The sequence below is a fragment of the Phyllobates terribilis genome, unplaced genomic scaffold, assembly GCF_046119375.1.
Source record: "Phyllobates terribilis strain yellow unplaced genomic scaffold, ASM4611937v1 Scaffold_116__1_contigs__length_5312468, whole genome shotgun sequence".
In the NCBI taxonomy this organism is placed as follows: domain Eukaryota; kingdom Metazoa; phylum Chordata; class Amphibia; order Anura; family Dendrobatidae; genus Phyllobates; species Phyllobates terribilis.
Genome location: NW_027362876.1, coordinates 3,040,611 through 3,054,843, shown reverse-complemented (window position 1 = coordinate 3,054,843; position 14,233 = coordinate 3,040,611). Strand labels below are relative to the sequence as shown.

General features: G+C 40.7%; 1 protein-coding gene across 1 annotated transcript; it reads left to right on the top strand.

The window, feature by feature from the left end:
• Positions 1-793: 793 nt before the first annotated feature.
• LOC141201454 (uncharacterized) lies at positions 794-10,872 on the top strand. Its single transcript, XM_073663444.1, has 5 exons — positions 794-1,015; positions 1,099-1,222; positions 1,306-1,403; positions 1,602-1,692; positions 10,652-10,872. Exons 1-5 carry the CDS (start codon positions 794-796, stop codon positions 10,870-10,872), a joined length of 756 nt encoding a protein of 251 aa, XP_073519545.1.
• Positions 10,873-14,233: the final 3,361 nt, after the last annotated feature.

Genomic DNA, 14,233 nt, shown 5'->3' with positions numbered 1-14,233 from the left:
GATAAACGATTACAACCTGGGAAAGACGGGAAACATTCATATAGACAGTCGGTGATGATGTAGTTAGTGATGGACTCTGGCCAAATTTGTTTCTAGAGCCGTATTAGAAGATGAAGATCTCATCCTCATCATGAAGTTGTTATTTCTCATGTCACGTGTAATGTATATGACAAGAATTAGCATTATGGAAGATGAGTCTATAAGAAACGTATTCAGCTGCAGACTCCAAGGAAGAAACTGCTTGTTGTCTGTGGCCTAAAATATATAGGTTTTATTAGTACGTCAGGGACAAAAGCAGAATGTTGTAAAATAATAAAAATACCATTGCTGCTTGGGTTTCTGGGTGATTCTTACTGAAGCAGTGGCCAACTTAGCCAGTGATTGGAAGTATGGAGGAGATGTCTAAGTCATCAATTCAACTTATGTTCCAGTCCATAAAAGACTAGAGAATACAACATCTACACATCTTCTGATATATTTCCCTTATTGTCTCCAGTAATTGTATTAATACACAGAATTCTTTATGATGTTACATCGGCTCTTTTTCTCATTCAGGTCTCTACAATATCAGATCCTCCCAGTGAAGATCTTCTATATTAAGAGAATTTTTCTAAATCGCCTATCAAGGATGGATATGGACAGAGACAAGATGGTGGAGAGGATATTACACCTCACCCTAGAGATCCTCTTCCGGCTTACTGGAGAGGTGAGAGATTCTGATGACGTCACATTACATCATTCTTATCTATGGGAATAACAGATGGACAGAACTGGAGAGGTGAGGACTCTGGAAATGTCTGTAATGAGATTTATTAATGTATCTCTCCATAACCAGGATTACACAGTAGTGAAGAAGACCTCTAGTGAGCGCTGTCAGGACCCTGTGTCTGAGGGATGGGGAAGACCCCTGAGCCCGATCACAGGACCTCCACCTCACCCCCTGATACATGAGGACATTAAGGACCAGAAGATCCTAGAACTCACCTACAAGATGATTGAGCTGCTGACTGGAGAGGTGACACTGCTGGGAATGCTGGGACATTATACAGTAACGCTATGAAGGGATCGGGGGGATAACGGTATCATTGTATGTGTCAGGTTCCTATAAGGTGTCAGGATGTCGCCGTCTATTTCTCCATGGAGGAGTGGGAGTATTTGGAAGGACACAAAGATCTGTACAAGAACGTCATGATGGAGGTTCCCCAGTCACTCACATCTCCAGGTAATAGACAGGACTAAATCCACACAGCCTATAATTATCTGTATGTAAAGAATGAATTCAGTCCCTGTATGTGTTTCCTCCAGATCTATCCAGTAAGAGGACAACACCAGAGAGATGTCCCCGTCCTCTTCTTCCACAGGACTGTAAACAAGAAGACCCTAATGTTCCTCAGGATCATCAGGTAGATGGAGAGAAGGTGTCATGAGATCTCCCCTATGATGTGTAGACGGCTGTGAAGGTCTTGTGCTCAGTCTTGTTTTATCCACCAGTATTATATGTTTTATACTTGTGTAATGAGAACGGTGGAGATGGCAGGATTAGAGCTGATCATAGATGTGACTTTTCCATCTGTCTGTGACTTTTACAATATTTGTTTCAGGGTGAAGATCTGACCCATATTAATACTACAGAGACATATGTGAGGGGTGATGAGTGGTGTAAGGAGGAGATTCCTACATATGACTACCCAGGTGAGTAGTAATCACTAAATGCAGAGAAGTCACAGATTCTTCTCAGTCACCGGCTGTGGCTGCTTTATCGGTGGTGTAGTCCAGCTGTATCACAATCGTGTGATCACCATTTTACCTCTAGACCACAACATTTTCCTCCATCCGAAAATGTTCACATTACTTTGTGTAATTGTAAAAGACCTTTTCTATAGAACTTACAACCTGGAGGATCCAACTACTCCCTGGGATTAGATGACGCTGTCATTACCTGCCCAGATCTGTAAAGTGCAAAGCCAAATGGCAGCGTACGTAGAATGTGCTGACAAGTGAGAAAATCAAAATTATTATGGGCCTGTAAGAGAAAGCGGAGGGTAATGATGCTGTTGGCTTCCTAGATCCCTGATATCTTATTGGATGAATCTACCTTCTCTCCCTTCTGTGCTGCTGAATGTGCTCATATGGTCCCTACAAGACCAGGTCCAGTCTTTCTGACCAAACGTCACTTTTATGATTGACAACATTAAATGTGCAGTGAGGCCAAGTGTGAATTTCTGTACAATAACAGAAGAGTTTCCCTTTATCCTGACTTTTCAATTTCTTTTTAAACCATCTAACTTCAAACAGGATCTTGATAAACTACATAAAAAAACATTACACCTGTGCCATGATATATCTCTAAGCTGTGCGTGGCTGATGGCTGTAATATACATTTATTCACGCCTGCAGGAGATGTGTTGGCATGGCTCGAGCCCTGGTTTCATGGATTCACTCCACGTCATCAATTCCATTATGTTTTCCATCCTAAGGAATTCAGATTACTGCACAATCTCTCCTGAAATGGGGGCACTAATACTTTCTCTACTTTCCTGGTCAGGACTCATAGTAGCTCCAATGGTCCACCATAAATGAGTGCGACTCCGGTTTAGTGTTGGAGCTCTCCCCTCTTACATACGTTGTTGTTGGGGATGTAACATATCTTTTATTCTGTCTTTTTTTACAGGTTCACTTTGTTTGATTTTGGTGGGATCGGCCGGCCTCACTTATGTGAGTCTGTAACTCCCTGGTAGTCTTTAAAAGAAGGTCTCCATTACGTCTTCCCAATGCCCGAGATCTAAATTTAAGACACCTCAGCTCTGCACTATTATAAAAAGTTCTGTTTCAATGTGTAATATTTCTTCTTGAAACTCATTTGGCCCTTACGATAGTTTAGATTACTAACAGCCACCAAGCACCATACTGTAATTACCCCAGAGAAGTTTCACCACTAGTTACTCATTTTTTACTGATGGAGACGGTTGAGTTTGATCATTTCAGTAGATGTGTTATTGTCTATACTCACAGTTTTTGACTGCAGCAGTTAGTTCCCAAAATACTCTGATTTAACCCCTTCCTGCAGCCAGTTTTGTGTTCCTCTCTGGGCCCATTTTCAAATCTGACATGTGTCACTTTATATGGTGATAACTCTGGAATTCTTCACAAAGGATAATGGGAAACAAATGGACCTTACAAATTATTTTCCAACTTCTCTTGAATCCAACAATACTTTATATATCGTTGTACAGGTTGTATAGAAGGAGCGCCATTTAGCTATCTGAATGCAGATCTTGCTGGAATATATTTCAGACACAATGTATTGGGGGCACTGTTCATTGTCACCTGGCAGCTCAAAAGATGGCTACCACAAACAGGCTTGGTGCTATATACTCCATTTTCCTGATCTCAGAGATTGCCTTGCTCATCACCCTTTAACCCCAAGAAGAATAGCCAGGTAGTCGGGTCAGAACCAGGAGGACAGAGAAAATACCAATCAGAAGACACGAGTAGTCAGTAAACGGGCCGAGGTCACAACAGAGATCAAATACACAAGCCGGGAGCTGAGCACAGAGGACTGACCCAGAGGAGAACAAGGCTGTATCTGGCAGCTTCCGGCAATATGCTTCCAGCTTTAGTAGGGTGTGGTGCTTTCCGATTGGATGAAGCAGGGAGCAGATTACTCCAGCTGGACAGCACACACACCCATACTGCCAGACTGGATGGTACTACAGGTCCCAGGCTACCTAATCTTAGTGTTTGGACAGAGCCTGTGCTGCCCAGAGCTTCTGGTTCCAACGTCTCCTCCATCACCAGCGCTACCTGCAGAATGATTACGGCGGCGCCTGGTGACAGATGCAGATGTTGGAGCAGATCCCAGGGGAGATTGGACACCCTATTTACAGAAGCCTTAAAAAAGTTGTCCAGTACTTTTTACAATTGCCCAGTGCCCCCCAATGTATTTACCCTGTGCCCATAAGAATCTTTGTAATTACCTTCTGCAGTCCTTCTTGCCTGTGAGTGACGCTATCGGGGGGGGGGGGTCACGTGATGCCTGACAGCGGCCAGAGATAGCGCCGCTCACAGGCAAGAAGGACTGCAGAAGGTATTTACAAAAAGACTTATGGGCACAGGGAAAATACATTGGGGGACATTGGGGCAATAAAAAGTACTGGACAACTTCTTTAATATAACAAAGTGACCTCTATTTTGGAAATTATAACCCGCAGTGAATTAATCTATAGACGTAGCGATTATTTTGATTCCAGAGGCACTTTCCAGAAATTAGCACACAATGAATGGTGGAGAGTGAAAATTGCACATTGGCCATTTTATTACCCAACACATAGTGTCCAGATTGTGCTCCAGGAGACACACACCGTAAATTAAGTGGGTTCTTCTTCTTATTGTAATGCCAAATACATGGATGCTGAATGTGGTTTGGGCACACTGTAAGGCTCAGAAGTGAGGGGGAGATTTGACTTTGGGAGAAGCGGATATTGCTGGATTGATTTATGGATGAGAAGAAGTTTTTATGGGTATCATTTTTGCCTACATAACATTTTTTGATGGCTTCTTATTCCATATTTGGGAGGCAGAATGAACAATCAGTTGAACACCACGCTCTACTGGTGCATCCTATGAGGTTTTCACGTTTCTCTTGTCATTCTGTCAATAACTTGTCGTTTCTACAGACGTTTTAAGTAGAAATGTTCAAAAATATAAATTTCAGGGATATTTTATTCAGAATTAATAATTGTTTTTTTTCTTGGCAGATGACTGTACCAGGAGATCAGAGGAACAACTGATATCTTCAATTTTTAAATCTGATGATCTTGAGATCCCACAGGATACAATTGAAGTGAATGCCATTACTCCAGATATACCATCATCCCTTCACAGCAAAGATCTATCATCTGATCCTATGAAACAGGTTCTGTCTTCTGATTCATTACCGACTACTAAGGAAAATCAAAATAAAAAAATAAGCATTACAAAACAAACTGCTCATAAAGGAACGAAGTCATTTTCATGTTCAGAAAATGGAAATAGTTTTACCCTCGAAAAGTCTATTCTTAAACATCAAAAAATACACACAGCGGACAATAGATTTTTTTGTTCCAAATATGGGAAATGTTTTAACGATAAATCAGCTTTGGTTAAGCACCAGAGACTTCACATAGGGGAGAAGCCTTTTACCTGTTCAGAATGTGAAAAATGTTTCAACCAGAAAGCACATCTTAATATCCACCAGAGAACCCACACAGGGGAGAAGCCTTTTTCATGTTCAGAATGTGGGAAATGTTTTAACCAGAAATCAGATTTTGTCAAGCACCAAAGAACCCACAAAGGTGAGAAGCCTTTTTCATGTTCAGAATGTGGGAAATGTTTTAACGATAAATCATCTTTGGTTAAGCACCAGAGAACTCACACAGGGGAGAAGCCTTTTACCTGTTCAGAATGTGAAAAATGTTTCAACCAGAAAGCACATCTTAATATCCACCAGAGAACCCACACAGGGGAGAAGCCTTTTTCATGTTCAGAATGTGGGAAATGTTTTAAACAGAAATCAGCTTTGGTTAGCCACCAGAGAATTCACACAGGAGAGAAGCCTTTTTCATGTGCAGAATGTGGGAAATGTTTTTACGATAAATCAGCTTTAGTTAAGCACCAGGGAACTCACACAGGGGAGAAGCCTTTTTCATGTTCAGAATGTGGGAAATGTTTTAACCAGAAATCAGATTTGATTAGGCACCAGAGAACCCACACAGTGGAGAAAACTTTTTCTTAGTCTTTTTTTTTTTAATCCAATACATTTTTGAGATTTTTTTCATTAGTTCTTTTTTTTGATAAAACAAGAAACCAGTACATACAATAATAAAGTAACATACCATAGGGATCACATACATTCATCTCTCCTATAAATCCTTTCAGCTTGCCCATTACTGCCTGACAACTTGCAGTTCCTATATCTTCCAATTAACATTCCACATTCTTGAAATCTCTTACAGTTGTGCTCAAAAGTTTACATACCCCGGCAGAATTTTTCCATTCTTGGCCTTGTTTCAGAGAATATGAATGATAACAAAAAACTTTTTCTCCACTCATGGTTATTGGTTGGGTGAAGCCATTTATTGTCAAACTACTGTGTTTTCTCTTTTTAAATCTTAATGACAACCAAAAACATCCAAATGACCCTGATCAAAATTTCACATACCCCAGTTCTTAATACCGTGTATTGCCCCCTTTTAACATCAATGACAGCTTGAAGTCTTTTGTGGTAGTTGTGGATGAGGTTCTTTATTTTCTCATATGGTAAAGCTGCCCATTCTTCTTGGCAAACAGCCTCCAGTTCCTGTAAATTCCTGGGCTGTCTAGCATGAACTGCGCGCCTAAGATCTCCCCAGAGTGGCTCAATGATATTGAGGTCAGGAGACTGAGACTGAGATGACCACTCCAGAACCTTCACTTTGTTGTGCTGTAGCCAATGACAGGTCGACTTGTCCTTGTGTTTTGGATCATTGTTATGTTGGAACGTCCAAGTAGGTCCCATGCGCAGCTTCCGGGCTTATGAGTGCAAATTTGCCTCCAGTATTTGCTGATAACATGCTGCATTCATCTTTCCTTCAACTTTTACCAAGTTTCCTGTGCCATTGTAGCTCGTACATCCCCAAAACATCAGCGATCCACCTCCGTGCTTTACTGTAGGAATGGTGTTCCTTTTTATCATAGGCCTTGTTGACCTCTTTCCAAATGTAACGTTTATGGTTGTGGCCAAAAAGTTCAATTTTGGTCTCATCATTCCAAATTACCTTGTTCCAGAAGTTTTGAGGCTTGTCTCTATGCTGTTTGGCGTATTCTAGGTAAGATACTTTGCATTTAAGTATGGCTTTCTTCTGGCGACTCGACCATGCAGCCCATTTTTCTTCAAGTGCCTCCTTATTGTGCATCTTGAAACTGCCACATCAATAGTTTTCAGAGAGTCCTGATGTTCAGCTGGTGTTATTTGTGGGTTTTTCTTTGCATCCCGAACAATTTTCCTGGCAGTTGTGGCCGAAATTTTTGTTGGTCTAACTGACCGTGGTTTGATTTTTACAGAGCTCCTGATTTTCCATTTGTTAATCATAGTTTGAATGCTGCTGACTGGCATTATCAATTCCTTGGATATTTTTTTGTATCCCTTTCCTGTGTTATACAGTTCAACTACATTTTCCCGTAGATCCATTGACAATTCTTTTGCTTTCCCCATGACTCACAATCCAGAAATGTCAGTGGCTGGATGAAAGATGCAAGAGTCTGTCTGGATCCCAGAAACTCACTTAGCTTTTACGCACACACACTGATTACAAGCAAACAGGTCACAGGTGAGGATGTTACTTTTAGTAGCCATTAAAACCCATTTGGGTCAAATTCTGTGCATGTTATCAGGCAAAAATCACCAGGGTATGTGAACTTTTGCTCAGGGTCATTTAGATGTTTTTGGTTGTCATTAAGATATAAAAACACAGTAGTTTGACAATAAATGGCTTCACCCAACCAATAACCATGAGTGGAGAAAACAAAAAAAGTTTATCATTCATATTCTCTGAAACAAGGCCAAAAAATGAAAAATTCTGCCGGGGTATGTAAACTTTTGAGCACAACTGCATGCATGTATGTATATATATATATATATATATATATATATATATATATATATATATATATATATATATATATATATATATATATATATATATATATATATATATATATATATTTCAGGAGCTTTGCTATGCTTTATAACTGTCAGTGCTGCACGGACACCAGTTAGGTAGATCTTGCACTGCGCACGACCTAAATAACTTGTTAGCTCTGGTCACCCGGATGTTGTCATGATGACATCGAGTCACCATGGCAATGAGTGGCCCCTGAGATGTGGGCTAACTAATTTCTGACGACATATGGGACATCACCTCTTTCAGGAGATATTATTTAATAAATTATGGGGTTCAGTTTCACCTATTAACCCTTGTGTACCTGATAAATTTGTAGCAAATACAAAAATTGCATTTTTACCACTAAAATGTCATATTTCCATGACTCAATGTTATAAAATTCTGTAAGGCACCTATGGGTTCAAAATACTTACTACACCCCTAGATTTATTCCTTAGGCAGTGAAGTTTCCAATATGGGAACCTCAGGGGCTCAGCTACTGGAGCCCACAATCTATTCTAATGAAATCTGCATTTTGCAAGCCAAAACCCAAAGCAGAAACACCGAACATGAGGTCATAGAAGGCATATTACCTAAGTGGCCCAGGGTGCCGAGTGTGGCGCATACTCGGTCGGTACCCTGGACCACGTACAACAGAAGTCAAGGCATATTACCTATCTTGTCTTCTTGTCTACAAGTTTTGACCTGGCCCTCATGTTGAACACTTCCTCTAACATCTAACCAGCATCTTCTGGGCACTTGTCTTGTTATTATTTTTAGGCTACCCCAGGATCATTGACATGCTACACTAGGTCTATTGCTTTATACGCTTGGCCTCATTCTACTTGTACATACTTGCTCCTTTGTGGTTCAGAATACATGTGTGTGTGTATGTATATGTATTTATGTATATATATTATATATTTAACTATTTGTGTATTTATACAATCATTGTATTTTATGTAGTGTGGGCACCCGCTTCTGCAGTGCCACCATGTAACCAATTGCTTGTGAAATAAAGGTTTTTCACTGACCTCATGTTCGGTGTTTCAGGGCTTGGAAGGGAAGGAGCGCCATTTGACTTTTTGAAAGTAAAGTTTGCTTGAATAATTAGCGGACGCCATGTCGCGTTTGGAGAGCCCCTGATTTGCCTAAACAGTGGAAACCCCCCACAAGTGACACCATTTTGAAAACTAGACCCCTCAGGTGCTTCACAGAAGTTTATAATATTGAGCCATAAAAATAAAATTTTCAAATTTTTCCAGCAAAAATGTTTTTCAGCCCCCACTTTTGCATTTTCATAAGGGTAACAGGAGAAATTTCACCATACCATTTGTTGTGTAATTTCTCCTGAGTACACAGATACCCCATATGTGGGGGAAAACCACTGTTTGGGCGCACGGCAGGGCTCAGAAGGGAAGGAGCCCCATTTAACTTTTTGCATGTCAAATTTGCTTGAATAATTAGCGGACGCCATGTCGTGTTTGGGGAGCCCCTGATGGAGCTGTATGGCAGCTTGTTTTTTGCGGGCCAAGATGACGTTTTCAGCGGTACCATTTTTATTTACATTTGTCTTTTTGATCTCGTTTTATTTGGCTGTTTGATGATAAACCACCATTTTTTGCTTAGTTTTTTTATTTTTACCGTGTTCACTAAAGGGGTTAACTAGTGGGACAGTTTTATAGGTCAGGTCGTTCCAAACGCGGTGATACCAAATATGTGTACTTTTATTGTAGGTTTTTTTTTCCACTTTTTTACTTAGTCCCACTATGGGACTTTCACTTTCTGCAGTCTGATCGCAGCTATAATATATAGCAGTGCAGGATCACTGCTGTACATTATAACCTGTCAGTGCAGCAGACACCAGTTACTTTGATCATGCACTGAGCATGATCCAAGTAACTTTCTGGTGTCCCGGATGTCATCATGACAACATCGGGTCACCATGGCAACGATCGGGACCCTGTGCTGATGGCGCGGGGTGTCCGATCCAAGAGCAGAGGGGCTTCTGTCCCTCTGTTTGGTCTCTAACCCCCTAAGTGCTGCGATCGCAGCATTTAAAGTGCTGGGAGCCTTGCGGATACCACTCCTGGTTTGGCTGGTGTGTGGTTTGGCAGCGGCAACTGCACCTCACAGGGCACGGACGTGCAGGGGAGAGGGGAAACGTGTAATTCACACAGGAGGTGGGATTTCTTGCGGGCCCCGCGACGGGAACGCATCAGAAACTTGTAGGAATAAAAAAACATTTCATAGGAACAAGACTTCTAATATGAGGCATACAGGTACAGTGGGTACGGAAAGTATTCAGGGCCCTTTAAATTTTTCACTCTTTGTTTCATTGCAGCCATTTGGTAAATTCTAAAAAGTTCATTTTTTCTCATGAAAGTCCACTCTGCACCCCATCTTGACTGAAAGAAAACAGAAATGTAGAAATTTTTGCAAATTTAATAAAAAAGAAAAACTGAAATATCACATGGTCATAAGTATTCACACCCTTTGCTCAGTATTGAGTAGAAACACCCTTTTGGGCTAATACAGCCATGAGTCTTCTTGGGAATGATGCAACAAGTTTTTCAGACCTGGATTTGGGGATCCTCTGCCATTCTTCCTTGCAGATCCTCTCCAGTTCCTTCAGGTTGGATGGTGAACGTTGGTGGACAGCCATTTTCAGGTCTCTCCAGAGATGCTCAATTGGAGCACCCACTGTAGGTATAGATTTACATTTCTATCACGTTTACACCATTTTAGAGGTCAGATAAGTGCCAGTGGTGACAGATTCCCTGTAACTTATCTACTACAGCCTTAACTGAGGACCGATACAGACTCGTCATATGGTATAAACTTTGTACCCACTTACAATTTCAACCTTTTTTCCACAATTTGTGATGTCAACAAATTCATCAGGAATATCCCTCTTAGAAATCATTCTGACAATGATGGAATTAATGTACATTGTGGTGAATTGAATCCAGAAAACGCCTTCAGGTCATTACGCTTTACGGAGAAACTTTCACTGTTCTGCTTGGAAAAAGAAAATACTCAGAACAGTACTGCTGATAATCTCATCAAGATGTCATTAGTGTACCAAATCCAAATTTATATCCAGTACAAAAACACAAACCAGCTGTGGATCAATTACAAAATAAGAGAATCAGAGCTGAAGACGCATTCTGAGAAATTCCAAGATGGATGAATTTATACCAGCAATATCCAACCCAGTTTACAGTGCGCCCTACAACAACTCAGAACCAAGAACAACTTATCAAAACCTCAGACATAGGAGGATCAGTGGTTGTCACGGATAAAAGGATTATGTGAACTGGGTTGAAGATATGCTGTTTGACAATAATGTGTAAAGGCGTTTATCAGGTAATCCAACTCAGTCTGTTAAAACTAAACTTTTTACTTTGTTGGAACAAGGTTTAGGTTTAGGGTTTTTTCAAAGAAAGAAATGTAGTATCTGAAAATAGAAAATCCTGCCATGCCAATATTTGTATGCTCTGCCCAAAGCCCACAAAGAAATATATCCACCCCCATGAGACCAATCGTGTCTGGCATTGGCTTTCTGGGTGAGAGGCTGGGGGAGTGGGTTGCCTGGCTCCTCCAGACCCTCGTCCAGAGGGCACCTGGTTTCCTTCAGGATAGTACTGAGATGTTGCAGGCCATGAGTGACATCATATGGCAACCATAATAATAATTTTTATTTTTATAGCGCCAACATATTCCGCAGCACTTTACAATTTTAGGGGGGGCTTGAACAGACAAAAAGACATTACCAAATAAGCATAACTCAGATATTAAAAGGAGTGAGGGCCCTGCTCACAAGCTTACAGTCTATGAGGAAATAGGGGAGACACAAAAGGTAACATATACATATTTTGTATAATACAGCCATAATATGCTAAATAGGGTAAGTACATAACACTACATGAACTGGTCACCAGCCAGTATGTGGGGAAGAGGCATCGGTGTATCGGTTGGAGAGGAATATGATCCTGGCTGCTGCATTCTGGATGGATTGGAGAGGGGAAAGTTTAGAAAGAGGGAGGCCGATAAGTAAAGAGTTGCAATAGTCTAGATGAGAATGAATAAGAGCTACAGTGAGTTTTTGCCGAGTCAAAGGTAAGAAAAGTCCTGATTCTTGAAATGTTCTTGAGGTGTAGATGACACGAGCGAGAGAGTGATTTGATGTGAGGAGTGAATTAAAGATCTGAATCGAGTGTGACCCCAAGACAGTGGGCTTGTTGCTGGGGAGTAATGATGGAGCCACAAACAGAAATGGCAATATCGGGCACAGGTAGGTTAGTGGAGGGAGGAAATACGAGCAGTTCAATTTTTGACAGATTCAGTTTTAGATAGAGGGAGGGCATAGTGTTAGAGACAGCGGAAAGACAATCACCGGTATTTTGTAATAATGCAGGGGTGATGTCCGGAGAAGAGGTGTGTAATTGGGTGTCATCAGCATAGAGATAGTACTGAAAACAGAATCTGCTGATTGTTTGTCCAATAGGAGCAGTGTATAAGGAGAAAAGAAGGGGGCCTAGGACTGATCCTTGAGGGACCCCGACAATAAGGGGAAGGGAAGAGAAGCTGGTAAAAGATACAGTGAAGGAGCGGTCCAAATTTTTCTTGGATAGTTTCTCATTGTATTCATCGATCCCCCACAAAATAGCTCTTTATGCTCTAAATTTTCACTTTTCACATGAAAAAATACAGTAATTTTTCATCAGATTTACAATTATTTGTTTTGGATGTTGTACATTTGCTCATACAAAACAATTATTTTTCATTTAATGAAACATTACATGCAAATCAATGGAGTTTCAATGGGGGCAAAATACTCCCCCTCTTTAGCCAACTTAGTTTTGAGCTGATATGAGGAGTCGTATGTATACTGCGTGGACAATCCATATAGAGACTTTATATGGTGATGCGGCAGATACATCAGAATTCCATATCATCGATGTATCTGCTGTACAAAATTAATTATTTCAATTGCTACCCATTTATCTTAAGGTTTACTTTCCATCAAGAACGGACACACACAGATTTTTTGTATTTAAATCTGGTTGGCATTCCCTCTAAAACTATAATCACCTCAACTTTCAGAAAAGTATAGCAGGTAATACAATCCTGCACACAAAGAGTCATCACCCAAAACATACAACTAGAGGTGTACCTGTAGGGGAGATGATCCGGGCAAAACGTAATTGTAGCATGGAAACTGACTATATAAGAGAAGTAAGAAACATCAGAAATAGACAATCCAAGAGAGGTTATAGCAATTGGAGGCTAAATAGAGACGAAAAAATAGTTGTGCACAAAACCCGGTTCAAACATAAATCTAATCAATCAGATCATAAGGACGTCCCCCTACACTTGTCCTGCAATACAGCAGTCAGTTTCCTCAATTAAAACAATCGATTATAGTAATTTATCCATTTTGATAGAGGACCCAGATATAGCTAAAATAATCAAAGGTGGGTGTAGTAGTATCCAGAAAAGCACCATCTTTGGATCGAGCCTCTCCCCTAGATTTTTGACAACTACACAAGCTGCTTCCTCTAGTTTTCTACACTTAAAGGGTTTTTTCAAGTGTGGAACAACATCCGGCAAAACATGCAAATACTCCCACAAATGTCAGAATTTTACTGACTGAAGTAACAAAAACACCGATCAGATCAAAACGTCTCTTAATTATAACACGAGCAGTGTAATATACAAGATGGATGCACGGCCGGCAATCTACAATATGTCGGCAGCACAAAACGCCGGTTACAGGCTGGAATCAGAGAACGTATTAATGATATCGAGAACAAAGGTGCAAATAGAAACATATCACAAATCTCCAAACATTTTATACAGGAACATCAAAGTCATCTCAGCACATTAATCATTTATGCAATTGATAAAACACATAAACCCCTTAGAGGTGGTGATACGGAGAAGATACTGAGAACCAGATAGGCTTGGTGGTCTGTCAGCGAAGCACCGGGGTACCGCATGGTGTAAATCTGAGAAGGAACATCATGCTTTTCTATTACATCTCCATCTCCACCCTGCTCTTCCTCTCACACTTCTTATCGGCATTTGCTGTTTCTCCATCTCTTGATCACCAGGATTAGAGCCTCCATTAGTCTCTCCATCTGCCTTGAAACACTGCGGCCTTGGATCTTTATATACGGAAAAACTCCGTTCTTTATGGGGGCTGTATACAAGTTTACTGAAAAGACGGCCCGTAAATCCCCGCTGTGACTAGTCTGTCTCCCCCCGAATGATCTGTTCTCCTTCCGCAGCATATGGCTGGCACGCCAACTTGTCTCCACCTTAGATACCCAGCGATTGTTAGCGTGCGGCTTCCACACATGTTCTTCTAATAGGTTTTTCTTATCTCGCTGATTTTGAATCATTGTCTAAACCTCTGTTCTGTATGCATTGCAGTCCATTGTTAGATTACCGGTCTTGTGTATTTTGATGCCATATAGTGAGTAAATGTCGTCACTAAGAATTCTTATAAAACTCACAAAAAAAAAGAAAACATATAAAAATGTACT

Bases quoted from the DNA above. Each gene is read 5' to 3' on its own strand.
- LOC141201454 (XM_073663444.1), top strand. From the start codon at position 794: ATGTCTGTAATGAGATTTATTAATGTATCTCTCCATAACCAGGATTAC. The intron at 1,223-1,305 runs GTAATAGACAGG...TGTTTCCTCCAG, and splicing joins CCAGTCACTCACATCTCCAG to ATCTATCCAGTAAGAGGACA. The intron at 1,693-10,651 runs GTGAGTAGTAAT...AATTGAATCCAG, and splicing joins TCCTACATATGACTACCCAG to AAAACGCCTTCAGGTCATTA.